This window comes from Artibeus jamaicensis, unplaced genomic scaffold, assembly GCF_021234435.1.
Source record: "Artibeus jamaicensis isolate MK-2021 breed Jamaican fruit bat unplaced genomic scaffold, CSHL_Jam_final scaffold_461, whole genome shotgun sequence".
NCBI lineage: Eukaryota > Metazoa > Chordata > Mammalia > Chiroptera > Phyllostomidae > Artibeus > Artibeus jamaicensis.
Genome location: NW_026522045.1, coordinates 5,321,042 through 5,337,123, shown reverse-complemented (window position 1 = coordinate 5,337,123; position 16,082 = coordinate 5,321,042). Strand labels below are relative to the sequence as shown.

General features: G+C 39.9%; 1 protein-coding gene across 1 annotated transcript; it reads left to right on the top strand.

The window, feature by feature from the left end:
• The first annotated feature begins 8,715 nt into the window (after positions 1-8,715).
• On the top strand, positions 8,716-14,983 carry TRMT2B (tRNA methyltransferase 2 homolog B). The gene is given in 11 exon segments (XM_053657470.1): positions 8,716-8,740; positions 9,082-9,242; positions 10,520-10,614; positions 10,945-11,148; positions 11,233-11,235; positions 11,306-11,415; positions 14,540-14,584; positions 14,587-14,607; positions 14,610-14,654; positions 14,882-14,927; positions 14,929-14,983. Coding segments are annotated over 11 exon segments (810 nt in total).
• Positions 14,984-16,082: the final 1,099 nt, after the last annotated feature.

The following is a 16,082-nucleotide window of genomic DNA, read 5'->3' as shown; positions in this document are numbered from 1 at the left end:
ATTTCTTCCCTAATTTCATTCTTGACACATTCATTGTTTAATATCATGCCATTCAATCTCCATGATTTTGAGTGTTTTGGATTATTTCCTTTGGGGCTGTTTTCCAGTTTCAGTCCCTTGTAGTTGGAGAAAACACTTGTTATGATTTCAATTTTCTTAAATTTGTTGAGGCTAGTTTTGTGTCCTATCATGTGGTCTATCTTTGAAAATGTTCCATGTGCATTTGAAACGAATGTGTATTTAGAATCTTTGGGGTGAAGGACTCTATATGTATGAGTTAAGTCCATTTCATCTAGGGCATTGTTCAATGCCAAAATATATTGTTGATATTTTGTTTGGAAGATCTGTCCATTTTTGACAGTGGGCTGTTAAAATCCCCTACTATAATTGTGTTGCTGTCAATATCTTTCTTGAAGTCCTCTAAGATTTTCTTTATATATTTGGGGGCGTATATATTTACAATATTAATGTGGTTTTGGTGGATTCTTCCCTTGAGTATTATGAAGTGACCTTCTGAGTCTCTCTTTATGGCCCTTTTTTAAAAGTCTGTTTTGTCTGATGTGAGTATTGCTACCCCAGCTTTTTTTTTTTCTTTTCCATATGCTTGGAAAATTTGTTTCCAGCCCTTCACTTTTAGTCTGTGCAGGTCTTTTGTCCTGAGGTGGGTCTCTTATGGGCAGCATATGTGTGGGTCATGCTTTCTTATCCATTCAGCTATTCTGTGTTTTTTGATTGGAGCATTTAATCCATTTACGTTTAATGTTATTTTTGATAGGTACTTATTCATTGCTATTTTTGTACCTGTGTTCCTTTCTGTCTCTCTCTTTTCCTTCCTTAAAGCAGTCCTTTTAGCACCTCTTGCAGAGGTGGTTTGGTGGAGGTATATTCTTTAGACTTCTTTTGTCTTGTCTTCTTTTGTCTCTTTATTTGACCGCCCTTTAAATTTGTTACCCCATTTCCTTTACTCTTGCTCTTGGCAGATGATCATTCTTGGTTCTTCACTGTAAAATTAAGACCATCCTGTCTTACTCCAGTCTAAGGCTGTCCTCTTTCTAGAATGCCCTCAAGTTTTCTTTGCCTGGCTTCTACTTATGCTCTAAGATTCATTCCCAAACACCAGATGCTATAGAAAATCTTATCTGACTCCTCAGTCTGATTAGGGATTCCCCTCTTCTGCATTCCTATGTCTACCATTGCATATCTCCTGTTGGATTGTTATATGTTGGTGCTCCTCACATTGGACAGTGGAGGTAGCAGCTGTGTGCATTATTCAACTTTGTAGCCTAGCATTTAATACAGATTCAAACACATAGTTGGTGCTTATGAAGTGTTAGGTGAATGAAGACCTATTTCTGCTCAGTATTTACCCAAGTTTCTAGCCATTCCAGCTTCTGTTGGGCAAATTTCTACCCTCTACATCCATCCAGAAGAATTACTCCTCCCTGCAAAATTTGTTCTGGACTTTATATCTAACCAAGTATATATTCATACACAGGCCAGTTGCCCATTGTAATAACCATAATATTAGATAGATAGATAGATAGATAGATAGACAGACAGACAGCATGTGCTGGGTTAGTCTCAGTTTGTTTATATCCCCATTTCCCTTTCCCTGCTATTGGTAGTGTCATTCCATAGATTGCTGAATTTGAGGTTGAAACATCTATTCAAGGCTTCAATCAAAATGTGAATTTTATGCCCTGGCTGGTGTAGCTCAGTAGATTGAGCACAGGCCTGCAAACCAGAGGACTGCAGTTCGATTCCCAATCAGGGCACATGTCTGGGTTGCAGGCCGGTTCCCTGCAGGCCAGTTCCCAGCAGGGGACACAAGAAAGGCAACCATACATTGATGTTTCTCTCCCTCTCTCCTTCCCCTCTAAAAGATAAATAAGTAAAATCTTTAAAAAATGTGAATTTTATGAAAACTGTCAGCCAGAGCACCAAGACCTAAAAGGGGGGTCTTAAATATATCAAAGAACTATAAGTACTTAGTTTTAAGAGTAAAATAGTACTAATAGGTTAGTAAGGAAAAATGGTGTGCCTTCATCCCACCCCTCCTTACTCTTGAATATTGCTCCTCAGAAATAATAGCAATTATAGCTTTCTCTTCTGGTGTTCCATATTTCTAAATAGTACATTATTCTGATATATTTTGATTTATCAAATTTACATATTATATATTGACTTCAAGTTACACAATATAAGATTTTCTCTTATTTTGTCTGCCCTCTGAAACCACCTGTCTTATATATCGATAGCACAATTCTTGGTTAAATTAATATTTAGCATTTATATTGTAATGACTATGTAGATATTCACTTCTGAGCTACATAAACGTAGTAATTTTTTACTTCATGCTTTTTAAAAAATATTCTTATTTATTTTTAGAGAGAGAGGTGGGGAGAGAGAAAGAAAAACATCAATGTGAGAGAGAAACATTGATCAGTTACCTCTCACATGCACACTGACCGGAGATAGAACCTGCAACACAGGTGGGTTCATACCCCTACTTACTTTTAAATCTTAATTCTGAGGTTTCTCAACCTTGGCATTATTGTTATTTGGGGGTGGGTAATTCTTTGTTGTGAGGGGCTGTCCCAAGCATTGTAGGATGTTTAAAAGCATCACTGACTTCTACCCACTAGATGCCAGTAGCACTACCCAACTATCACCCTTGTGGTGACTACCAAAAATGTCTGCATATTTTGCTAAATGTCCCCTGCAGGGCAAAATTGCCCTGTGGAGTTCCACTGCTTTATTCAAATGTCACCTTCTTAATAAAGCCTATTTTGACCCCATTTAAAATGACAAACCACACCTCCTCCAGCCCTAGAACATTTTATCCTCCTTATCCTGCTGTATTTTTACCATGGCACTTGTCTTAGATCAGTTAGGTTGTTATAACAAAAATACCATAAATTGGGTGGTTTATAGATAACACAAATTTATTTCTTACAGTCCTGGAGGCTGGGAAGTCCAATATGAAGATCCTGGCAGATTTAGTATCTTGTGAGAGCCCACTTCCTCAGTGAGAGCTGTCTTTTTACTATAACCTCATGTGGCAAAAGGGATGAGCTAGCTCCTTGAGATCTCTTTTATAAGACACTAATTCTAATCATGAGGGCTAATAATCCCAGAGCTAATCACCCTCATGACCTAATCACCCCAGAGTCCCCACCCCCTAATACTATCACCTTGGAGGGTTGGATCTCATCATATGAAATTATAGGGAACACATTCAGCCCTGGCTGGTGTGGCTCAGCGGATTGAGCGCGGGCCTGCGAACCATGCGATCGCGGTTCAATTCCTGGTCGGGGCGCATGCCTGGGTTGCAGGCCAGTTCCCAGTGGGGGACACGTGAGAGGCAACCACACACTGATGTTTCTCTCTCTCTCTTTCTCCTTTCCTTCCCCTCTCTCTGAAAATAAATAAATAAAATATATAAAAAAAAGAAATTATAGGGAACACATTCAGACCATAGCTACAGTTATCACCTTCTAACATACCATATAATTTATTGTCCTTTAAAAAAATCTGCTTCCTCCTACTAAAATGTAAGTTCCAAAAGGAAAGGAATATTTTCTTCATTATTATATCCTAAGCACCTAGAATAATGTCTGGCACTTGTAGGCACTCAATTGTATTTTTGAATGAATAAATGAAATAAATAACAAAGAGACAACAAGGACAGACTGAATGAAGTCTTAGAAGATTGAAAGCAAATGGGAGTGACAACTGACTTAGCAAGCACATCTGCATTACCTACAAAGGGGCACCTGATGAGATGTAAGGCTTATCTGTTTCATACAACTGTGGGAAGTCTCAGACTCGAAGGTGCAAGGTACTGGAGTAGGCAGAGATGAGGTAAGGCACAGGGCTAAAAATAGGGTTTGGTGGACAGTAGACATAAAACTGGCAAACATCCTCATCTTACCAAAAATGCCCATCTTCTAGCAGGAGACTGGAGTGTTGTTTTTTTCTCAGAAGAAAATTAACCCACAAAAGCTCTGAATTTGGAGCTACCAGGCATGGTGGTGATGGTGGAGGAGTAGAAACAGGAAGTTTACATGAAATCTTCATTTTTAATGGTTATAACCCCATCCCCCTTTTATATCAAATTCTAGAAGGCCAGCAGTCAGGCAAGAAACTTGGAGATGATTTTCTCATGCAGCTGAATAGCCTCAGAGTAATGACTTCCTGAGGCAGACACAATTCACAATAATAAAGCCAAGAATCAACAACTCTACTCAAGCTAAATTGCTGATCAGTTTAAGGTCTCACTCATAAATATGAAGTCAGAAAAGCATCACCAGCTATTTGAAAAAGCCTTCATTGTGAAAGTGCCCAAAACAAATGGGAAAAAAATTTCTGGAGGAAATAGACAATTCGAAGAACAGGAAAAAAACACACATATATTACATTACTAAGTAATATTACTAAAAAGAACAAGATATTATACAAAGGATCAATCAAGAACAAGAAAAATCTTTTCAGCATTAAAGGTAGGGTAGTACAAAAATTGTATAAAGATGTTGCTATTTATGCCAAGGAAATTTCACAAAAAGGCAAAGAAATAAAAAAGAGTAGAGATCCTGGCTCCGCTGGATTGTCATCCTGTGCACCAAAAAGTTGGAAGTTCAATTCCTGGTCAGGGCATATACCCAAGCTGCAGGTTTGATCCCTGTTAGGGGTGTGGTTAAGGCGCATACAGGAGCCAACCAATTGATGTTTCACTGTCACACCAATGTTTCTCTCTCTTCCTATTTCTATCCCTGCCCCCTTCATCTGTTTCTAAAAAACAAACATATCCTCAGGTGAGAATCAATAAGAAAATAGTAGAGGAATGAGTAGCAGATAATAGGCTTTATACATACAGTCCAAAATCCAAATAATAGAAGGTATAGGGATAAAATGGAAAAGGAAAGGAGATAAGAAATAATGCACTTCCAGGAAATCCAGGAAGCCCAGAGAGTCCCAAAGAAGTTGGACCGAAGGAGGAACATGCCAAGTCACATCATCATTAAGTTACCCAAGATTAAGGATAAGGAGATAGGACTGCCACCAAGATGGAGGTGTAGGTGGAAACACTTTACCTTCTCGTACAACCAAATCTAAAAACAAAGGTTTAGCAAAAATAAATGCAGCTAAACCACAGAAAATTGAACAACACGGGAGTCTGACAATAATGAACCACTCAGCTAGACCAGTAAGAGGGGCAAAGCCAGCAGTGGAGCGGGTTGGGTAAAAGACCCCCCAACTGTGACAGCCAAGGGCGAATCCCAGGTGTGGGGTAGCAATGGGCAGACCCAGTGAAGGTGCAAGGCGGATGGCTGATCATGGTCACACATTTGCGCGCAGATAAACCAGTGAAGAAGCAAGCAGTGAGGCAGACCGGGCAGGCCCCGGTGGTGGGAAGGAGCAGAGGGCACTGCTATTGCTCCCTCTCTGACCCTGCCCCCACATACAGTGTCACAAACCAGCGACCTGGGTGGCCCTACCCTGGTGAAGAACTAAGGCTCCTCTCATACTTATGAGGCACAAACAGATCAAAACATGGCTCAAGGAGACCTCAGAGCCCCAGAGCCCATAAATCTAAGTGAACAAGAAATTGCCAATCTATCAAAGGCACAGTTCAAAACACTGGTGATCAGGATGCTCACAGAACTGGTTGATTTTAGCCACAAATTAGAGGAACATATGAAGGCTAAACTAATTGAAATGAAGGGAAATGCACAGGAAACCAATAGTAATGGAAAGGAAACTGGGACTCAAATCAAGGGAGTGGATCAGAAAGAGGAAAAAAATGACCAAACGGAAAAGAATGTAGAAACAAGAATTCAAAAAAAGGAGAGGCTTAGGAACCTTCAGGACATCATTAAACATTCCAACATCAGAATTATAGGGGTGCCAGAAGGGGAAGAGGAACAGCCACCAGTGGAAAACTTATTTGAACAAATAATAAAGGAGAATTTCCCCAATCTGGCAAAGGAAATAGACTTCCAGGAAATCCAGGAAGCTCAGAGAGTCCCAAAGAAGTTGGACCCAAGAAGGAACACACCAAGGCACATCATAATTATATTAGCCAAGATTAAAATGAAGGAGAGAATTCTAGAGGCAGCAAGAGATAAGGGGACAGTCACCTACAAAGGAGTTCCCATCACACTGTCAGCAGATTTCTCAAAAGAGACCTTGCAGGCATGAAGGGGCTGGAAAGAGGTATTTCAAATCATGAAAACCAAAGACCTACAATCAAGATTACTCTATCCAGCGAAGCTTTCATTTAGAATGGAAGGACAGATAAAGTGCTTCTCAGATAAGATCAAATTCAAGAAGTTCATCAACACCAAGCCCTTATTATATGAAATGTTAAAGGGACTTACCTAAGAAAAAGAAGATAAAAAAGATGAACAGTGAAAGGAAAGTCACAGTTACTAAGAACCACACCTAAAACAAAAGCAAACTAAGAGAACAGCTAGATCAGGAGCAGAACCATAGAAATGAAGATCACATGGAGAGTTAGCTATAGGGGAGTGGGAGAAGGGGAAGGGGGGAGAAGGTACAGAAAATAAGTAGCATAGATGGTGGGTAGAGAATAGATAGGGGGGGCAAGAATAGTATGGGAAATATAGAATCTAAAGAACTTGAGATACATGGTCATAAACTAAAGGGGGGGAATGGTGGGGGCGGGGGGTGCAGGATGGGGGGAATGAAGGGGGGGAAATAGAACAACTGTAATGGCATAATCAATAAAATATATTTAAAAAGATAAGGATAGAATCTTAAAAGCAGCAAGAGAAAAGGAGACAGTTACCTACAAAGGAGTGCCCATCAGACTGTTGGCTGATTTATCAAAAGAAACTTTGCAGGCAATAAGGGGCTGGAAAGAAGTATTTGGAATCATGAAAGGCAAGGACCTATATTCAAGATTATTCTATCCAGTGAAGCTTTCATTTAGAATGGAAGGGCAGATAAAGTGCTCCTCAGATAAGGTCAAGTTCAAGGAGTTCATCATCACCAAGCCTTTATTATATGAAATGTTAAAGGGACTTATTTAAGAAAAAGAAGATAAAAAATATGAACAGTGAAAGGACAGCAAACTCACAGTTATTAACAACCACACCTAAAACAAAAACAAAAACAAACTAAGCAAACAACTACAACAGGAACAGAATCACAGAAATGGAGATCACATGGAGGGTTATTAACAGGGGAGTGGGTGGGGAGAGAGAAGGAAATGGTATAGAGAATAAGTAGCATAAGTTGTATGAAGAAGATAGATAGGGGAGGTTAAGAATAGCATAGGAAATGTAGAAGCCAAAGAATATATATATGACCCACAGACATGAAGTAAAGGGAGGGAATGAAGATTGGAGGGGGTGTGCAGGTTGGAGGGGAATGAAGGGGGGGAAATGGTACAAGTGTAATAGCATAATCAATCAAATATATTTAAAATAATAAAATAAAATAAAATAAAATATAAAAGAAGGTTGCCAAAATGCTAAAAAAATCCTAATATAAAAAGATCATAACAAAAAATACATTTAAAGTACAGTACATATTTATTGAAACAAATGTGTCTATAAGTGGACCTGTGCAGTTCAAACTTACCCATTATCTTCCAGGTCTGACTCAATTTTTCAATTTCCCATTCTTCCAGGATCTTCATGATATTTGACTCTTATTTCTGAAAAACATTCTTTGCCCACCAGTTTTTCTTTAAATCACCAAACTCAAATTTGAAAAATCTATTCAGTGTAGTTAGTCATGTCTTATATTGCATTTATGTGAAATTATAGCTAAAGTGATGAACTATAGCCTTAATTGATTTTACCCTCTAAGGCAGTACTATTTTTGGCTATAACTCCTTCTATGTATAGTTTTTTGATTGTTTGAAAATACAATGGACCTAGATTACATGTATTATAAAAACAAAGGGACCTAGGAAATCAGACAGTGTGTTTTGCTGTGGTAGCAACAAACTTGTGTGTGACAATATCAGGATTGCATTTGACTTGTATTCACTAGGAGGATATGAAGGAGCTGACTGAACTATGCTGTAGTTGGCACCTTGGTTACATGAAGAAATATAGAAATTATGGGCTTATATGAGGAATTTATAGGTAGGAATAGAATCATAGCAACTGAGTCGTATATTACTACTGCCAGGAGAAATGCACAGAAATGGAAGATTATTGTATTCCATACTATATATAGAATAATCTGAGATTGTACATACAAATAAAATACCTTTCTTGATCATTCATGCCTTCTTTAAAAGATAATTATTGCGTCATGACTAATGTGGTTTAGTGGATTGAGCACTGGCCTGCAAACCAAAGGGTCAATGGTTCAATTCCCAGTTATGGCATGTGCCTGGGCTGTAGGCCAATTCCCTGGTGGGGTATGTGTGAGAAGCAACCACACATTGATGTTTCTCTCCTTGACTCCTTCCCTTTCCCTCTCTCTAAAAAATAATTAAAATTTAAAAAAGAGAGATAATTATTGAGCAACCATTATGTGCCAGACTAAGGATACAGCTTTATGCTTTCATGCAGTTTATTGTTTGGAGTAAAATGGATTGTGTTTCTCTGTAAGGTCAAAGGGCAGGGATCATGTTTCTTATATATCCTCATTAGTTTGTTAGGGCTGCCACAACAAAATACACAGACTAGGTGGCTTAAACCACGGAAATTTATTTTCTCAATTCTACAGGCAATGTCCAAGATCAAGATGTTGGCAAGTTGGTTTCTTCTGAGGGTTCTTTCCTTGGCTTGGAGACAGCCACAATCTCATTGTGTTTTCACACAATTTTTCCTCTGTGTGCACACCATTGTATCTTTGTGTGTCCAAATTTGTTTTTCATATGAGGATACCAGTCAGATTAGATTAGGGCCCACCCTAATTACCTCATTTGACTTAATCATCTCTTGAAAGACCTTATGTCCACTTGCAGTCACATTCTGAGGAACTGGGGCTTAGGGCTTCAATATATAAATTTTGGGGGCAGGGGTAAAATACAGCCCATAACAATCACCCAGCATGAATAATCAGCTGTGAACCTGTTACTTTTCCCTGTGTAAGAATATTCTTCATACTACTATGAAGTATTCCTTCAACAGTCTGCAATGGAGCCCTGCCTCCTGTTTCATGAAGCTGGACACTGGTTTGAACTCACTATCCACACCAATAGCCAAGGGCACACAATGGCCATCATTACTTTCCATTCCCAGGAATTAACGCAGGTGAGACTTGCAGGATGATGAGAAGCTTCTGTAGCAATCATGCTGCAGTTGATTTTTGGAAGTTTCAAGGCAGATAGCAGAAACTACACATCCACAGAATATCTGCGTAGGATAGGAAGAGGGACTTGGGGTTAGAAAGAGGAGATGGCAAATATACTCTTTAACCATACTGCTGGCATAATCAAAACATGAGGACTGAGGTGAGGTTTTGAAGTTAATTATCATATGAGGACCCCTAAAGGTTTTCACAAGAACTTTGCCTATGGAAGTTAGTGGATGCTCTGTGAAATCCAAAAACCAATTTAATAGAGATTAGAATGTAAGTCAGAATTGAAATTCTTATGCATAACCCAAATGATACTTGATATTTGTAAAGAACATGGAGCTATCAAATATTCACACATTAAAACATTCCTATACTTATGTGATCATCTCAACAGACTTGTGAAGTAGATGGGAGGAGGTTATTGTTATCCTCATTTTTGAGATGCGCAAGTGGAGGCATAAAAGTACCCAAGATTAAAAAGCCAGGAAATAGCCAAGCTAGGGCTTAAATCTTCATTGATTCCTAGCTTTTTAACTCTGTAGCTCCAACATAGTTTATTGTGATTTATCCCTATCAAGCTAATGGTTATGCTCTCTGTAGTGATGTAGGAATTTTAAAAATGTTCATTCTCTTCCTAGCACTTTTCTTTTCACCTAGCACTTGTGTTCTCTGAGGTGTTGTTTGGGTGGGTGAGAGGTATGATGTTTGAGGTGGAGCAGTATGATGAGAATCAAAATGTTATTGCTTCTTGATGGGACAAAAGCTCAATTTAGCTCCTGTTAACAAGAATAACTCACATTTTCCTTAGAGAATGTGCTTTCTTTTTTTTAATCCTCACTTGATATATTTTTATCACTTGATATATATCCTCACTTGATATATACTTTATCCTCACTTGATATATTTTTTATTGATTTTAAAGAGAGAGGAAAGGGGGGAGAGAGATACAGAGACAGAGAGACAGAGAGATGCGAGACAGAAACATCTACTGGTTGCCTCCAATACATGCCCTGACTGCAGATAAAACCTATAACCTAGGTATGTGCCCCGACCAGGCATCAAACAGCAACCTTTTGGTGTATGGGATGATGCTCCAACCAACTGAGACACCTGGCCAGGGTAGAAATGTGCTTTCTTATTTTACTACTGCAGAGCTGAGTACTGTAGAGCTAGGAGAGGAAATTTGCAGAGATGAGTCTTTGCTTGACTCCTGATTTTGTGGTCTGGGCAGAAGGAGTTCTGTGTTCAGAAGGAGACTGTAGAGGAGTTTTTCATCAAAGGGTCAGGGGTATCCTGTGACTTGACATCACTTTACTTCCAGAAAAGGTAATCCTGGGACAGCCAAGCAGCAAGCAGGAAACTGATGGCTTGCCATAGTCTGGGCTGTGGATTGCTGAAGTAGGGATGGTGTTAATGGAAGACCTGGGCTAAGTGGGATTGGCCTTTATACATGACCCAGGTCCAGGAACCCAGGCCAGACTGTAGATGAGAGTGTCTGCATGTACCTCTGTACTCTGGGAACTCTTTCAGAGCTCTCAGGGCCATGCAATGGATGGTTTGTCTCCTAGATGAGATGCTGGAACCTTCCCCTCCAACCAACCACTAGATATATAATGGTCTGCAATTCCAAATGCTTTCTTCTTTATTCTTTTCCAGCACCATGACCCATTGTAGCCATCAGCAGTCTCCCTTCCAGCTCCTGTTTGGGGAACTCCATATCTTTGATGAGCTCTTGGCCTTGAAGATCCACATCTCTCCAGATGCCTTTTTCCAGATTAACACTGCTGGTGGAGAGATGCTGTATTGGAGTGTGGGGAAGCTGAGTGGAGTGAATTCTAGCACCATCCTCCTTGACATCTTGTAAATAGCAGCCCAGGGCTGAATCTACATACTGCTTAGCTCCCAGATTCTATTCACCCAGCAGCTAGTGTCCTGGATGGGGAGGTGATGGTCGTGGTGCAGGCATAGCCTCATTAGCTTAAAACCCTAAAATACTCTCCTCTTTTTTCTCTCTTACTTCCCCAATCATAATTGGCCTTTCTCTCACTCAGTATACCTCCCTGGTCCTTGCAATTGAGTTGATGGAGCAGGCAGTAGAGAATGCCAGGTGGACTGCAGCCTTCAATGGTACATTGCTTACAATCTGGGGAGAAATCAAGAGCTGCAATTATTTCTGTGCTATGAGAAGAGTTGTGTGGGAAATGGCATCCACTATATCTATGACCTGTGGGGAGGAAGGGGTGGTGTTCTGGAGTAGTCAGAGTTGGGTCCTGATGATTTTCTGAAAGAGATCCAAATAACTAATCTTTTTTTTTCTATCCAGAAGAAGACCCAGTGGCACCTAATTAACTGATAGAAAGCTTAACTGATAAGAAGGTAAGTTAGCAAAATTTTGGATAATATAGAAGAACCTTCTTGACATTTGTCTCATGAGGCACTATATCATAATACAATGTAATAGGTTTCAAACTATTTTTAACAACAACCTTTTCTTCAAACAAAATCTCATTACAGGACTTCCAGCTAAGATGGAGGCATAGGTGGAAATACTGTACCTCCTTGCACAACCAAATTTAAGTACAACAAAGATTTAGAAACAAAAACACAACCAGAACAGACAGAAAATTGAACTGTATGGAAGTCTGACAACAACGAACCATTTATTCAGACCAGTAAGAGGGGCAGAGTCAGTGGCCGGTGGAGGGGGGTCATGGCAGGGAAAAGCAGTGGCTGCTGGACCAACCCAGGTGTGCAGGCAGCAGTTGGAAGATCCCAGGCATGGGGTGGCAAAGGGCAGACCCAGTGAGGGTGCAAGGCGGCTGGCTGATGACAGTCACACATTCACGTGCAGATAAACCAGGTGAAAAAAAAACAAACAGTGAGACAGACTGTGCAACACAGGACCCCAGCTCTGGGAAATAAAGCCTAAAAGCACTGATTGAAAAAACTTTCGGGGGTTGAGGTGCCAGGAGAGACTCTCAGCCTCCCAGGAGAGTTTGTTGGAGAGACCCACAGGGTCCTAGAACTTACACAAGCCCACCCACCCAGGAACCAGCACCAGAAGGGCCCAATTTCCTTGTGGGAAGTGGCAAAGGGGACCAAAATCTGAGAGCAAAATAAACACCATTTCTCCTTCTCTAACCCCGCCCCCAGTCACAACCCAGAGACTGGATTGACCCACCCCGGTGAACACCTAAGCTTTCCCCCCCCCATACATAACAGGTGTGAACAGACCAAAACATGGCTCAAGCAGAAGAACAACTCAAAGCCTGAGAGCCAATACTTCTAAGCGACAAAGAGGTAGCCAACCTATTGGATGCACAGTTCAAAACACTGGTGATCATGATGCTCACAGAACTGGTTGATTTTAGCTGCAAATTAGATGAAAAAATGAAGGCCACATTAAGTGAAATGAAGCAAAATGCACAGGGAACCAATAGGGATGGAAAGGAAATTGGGACTCAAATCAAAGGAGTGGACCAGAAGGAAGAAAGAAACATCCAACAAGAAAAGAATGAAGAAACAAGAATTCACAAAAATGAGGAGAGGCTTAGGAACGTTCAGGACATCTTTAAACATTTCAACATTCAAATTATAGGGGTACCAGAAGGGGAAGAGGAACAGCAACAAATGGAAAACTTATTTGAACAAATAATAAAGGAAAACTTCCCCAATCTGGCAAAGGAAATAGACTTCCAGGAAATCCAGGAAGCTCAGAAACTCCCAAAGAAGTTGGACCCAAGAAGGAACACACCAAGGCACATCATAATTACATTAGCCAAGATTAAAATGAAGGAGGGAGTCCTAGAAGCAGCAAGAGATAAAGGAGGGGGCAGTCACCTACAAAGGAGTTCCCATCAAACTGTCAGCGGATTTCTCAAAAGAGACCTTACAGGCAAGAAGGGGCTGGAAAGAAGTATTCCAAGTCATGAAATCCAAAGACCTATATCCAAGATTGATCTATCCAGCAAAGCTTTCATTTAGAATGGAAGGATAGATAAAGTGCTTCTCACATAAGGTGAAGTTCAAGGAGTTCATCATCATCAAGCCCTTATTATATGAAATCTTAAAGGGACTTATCTAAGAAAAAGAAGATAGAAAAGATGAACAGTGAAAGGATAGCAAATGCAGTTATTAACAACCACATCTAAAACAAAAGCAAGCTAAAAGGACAGCTAGATCAGGAGCAGAACCATAGAAATGAAGATCTCATGGAGGGTTAGCTACAGGGGAGTGGGAGGAGAAGGGGGGAGAAGGTACAGAAAATAAGTAGCATAGATGGTAGGTAGAAAATAGATAGGGGGAGGGCAAGAGTAGTATGGGAAATATAGAATCCAAAGAATTCGAGACACATGGTCATAAACTAAAGGGGGGGAATGGTAGGGGTGGGGGGTGCCGTGTGGAGGGGAATGAAGGGGAGGAATAGAACAACTGTAATGGCATAATCAATAAAATAAAAACTAAAAAAAAAGATGAACAGTGAAAGAACAGCAAACTCACAGTTATTAACTACCACACCTAAAACAAAAGCAAACTAAGCAGACAGCTAGATCTGGAGCAGAACCACAGAAATGGAGATGACATGGAGGGTTAGCAACAGGGGAGTGGGAGGAGGAGAAGGGGTAGAAGGTACAGAAAATAAGTAGCATAGACAGTAGGTAGAAAATAAACAGGGGAGGCAAGAATAGTATGGGAAATATAGAATCTAAAGAATTTCACACATGGACATGAACTAAAGAGGGGGAATGGGGGAGGGGGTGTGCAGGGGGAGGGAAATGAAGGGGGAAATGGGACTACTGTAATGGCATAATCAATAAAATATATTAAAAACAAAAAAAACAAAATTGCATCACAAACTGCAATGTAGAGAACAGATCCCTTTGTCCCCTCACCTCACACAATTCCTGAGGCTCTGCATGAAAACCTTCAATATAACACAAAGAGAACTTCAGTAAAAGTCAAGATTCTCTTCTTGGTATAGGTACTTATGTGATGTGTGAGTCATGAGGTTGTAAAATAACACTGCCTAGACTCTCAAGCTGAAAGGCCAACTGAGATATTGCAAGGGATAGCACGTTGGGAAAATGAAGCAGGTCCAAAAGCATTTTTTTCATTGTTATTCAGAGTTATGATAGATCTAAAGGAAGATGACGGAGCCCTGGCTCCTGTACATTTCTATGAAGCTGACGCTCTCTCCACCCCACTGTTGGTCATGAGCATTCATTTCTATCATGTGGTCTCTGTTTTGCAGGCATCACAGACTGTGAATTCCATGCTGATCAAGCAGAGATGTTGCCACATTGCTAAAGTCAAAGGAAGATGAGAGTTAATTGTTGCTGTGGTGAACCTAGCCCGGGTGGAACTGTGTAAGGATGAATAGTTTTCCTGCTATAGAACTAGGTGGGTGTTCCCATGGTGTCCCCCCAGCTTTAGTCCTATTCCTACACCATGATAAGGGTGCTCTCAATGGACTGGCTCTGAACCTGTTTCTCATCTATTCCTCACCAATGTTAGGTGTTGGCCAGTTGAAAGTTTGCGATAACTCAGATCATGATAGTTTAATGATAGCAATACCGGTGTCTTTCTTTTTCAGATTACCAGGTAGACCAAGCCATTTGGAACAGCAGGGCCGTCCACACTAATTTTTGTTTCCTGCAAGCTCCATGGTGAAATCACAAGGAACATCACTGAGTGAGTCTTGATGCATTTTTAAAATTGTTTTTTCATGATGATCAAAGTAATTCATGCTTATTGCATAGAATTTGAAAAATACAGAGTGCAAGGAAATAGAAAAAAGTTGTTAGATTGCTACCAAGAGTCAATCATAGGGCTGGCTCTGTCTTGGGTGAGGCAAGTAAAGGAACTCACTTTGGGTGTAAAACTTAAGGGGTGCCCCAAATCTCAGTAAGCAAGATACATTTTAATGTAACATTTTCAAAACTCAAAATAAGTACAAAAATCTTTGATAAACAAAATATTAAGATTGTTTAGAAAGGTAAGATCTATCCCTGTACTTGTTAAATCTTGCCTCATTCGACTTACCCTAATCCTGGCCCTGGTTCTAATAAAACTTTGTTTACAAAAGTAGCAGCTAGTCTGCAGGCCATACTTTTCCAATTTGATTTTCCAAAAAATGCATTAAAATATTTTGAGTCTTGATTACTGATTTTTGGCATCCTCTTACATTTTACACCCAAAGAAAATGCTTCTTGCTTCATCTCAGTTCTGGCCATGGTCAATTCTTTTTGTTTTTGAACCATTTTCTTCTTTTAATCTCTCTCTTTTTCTCCTCCCTCTTTTTCTATAAGTAATACAATTTATTTGTAATATTCAAACCATATAATATAAAGTACAGATGATATGACTGGATAAAACAAGTGTGATTTAAAACTAACTGAATTGAAGGGATTAAGCAAAAAAAAGAAAAATAAGCCTCATAGTCACAGACAAACATTGTATCTACCAGAGGGAAAAGGGGTGGGGAGCTAGAAGAGGATAAGGGGGGGATAAATGGTGATGGAAGGAGACTTGACTTGGGGTGGTGATGACACAATACAATATGCAGATGATATATTAATATTATAGAATTGTGCACCTGAAACTTATATAATTTTATTAACCAAAGTCACCCCAATGAATTCAATAAAAATATTTTAAAACTGAAAATAAAATAAAAGTAAATGAGCCCTGACTGGTGTGTCTCAGTGGATCAGGTGTTGTCCCTCAAACTGAAAGGTCACCTGTTCGATTCCCAGTCAGGATACAAGCCTGGGTTGTGGGCCAGGTCCCCATTT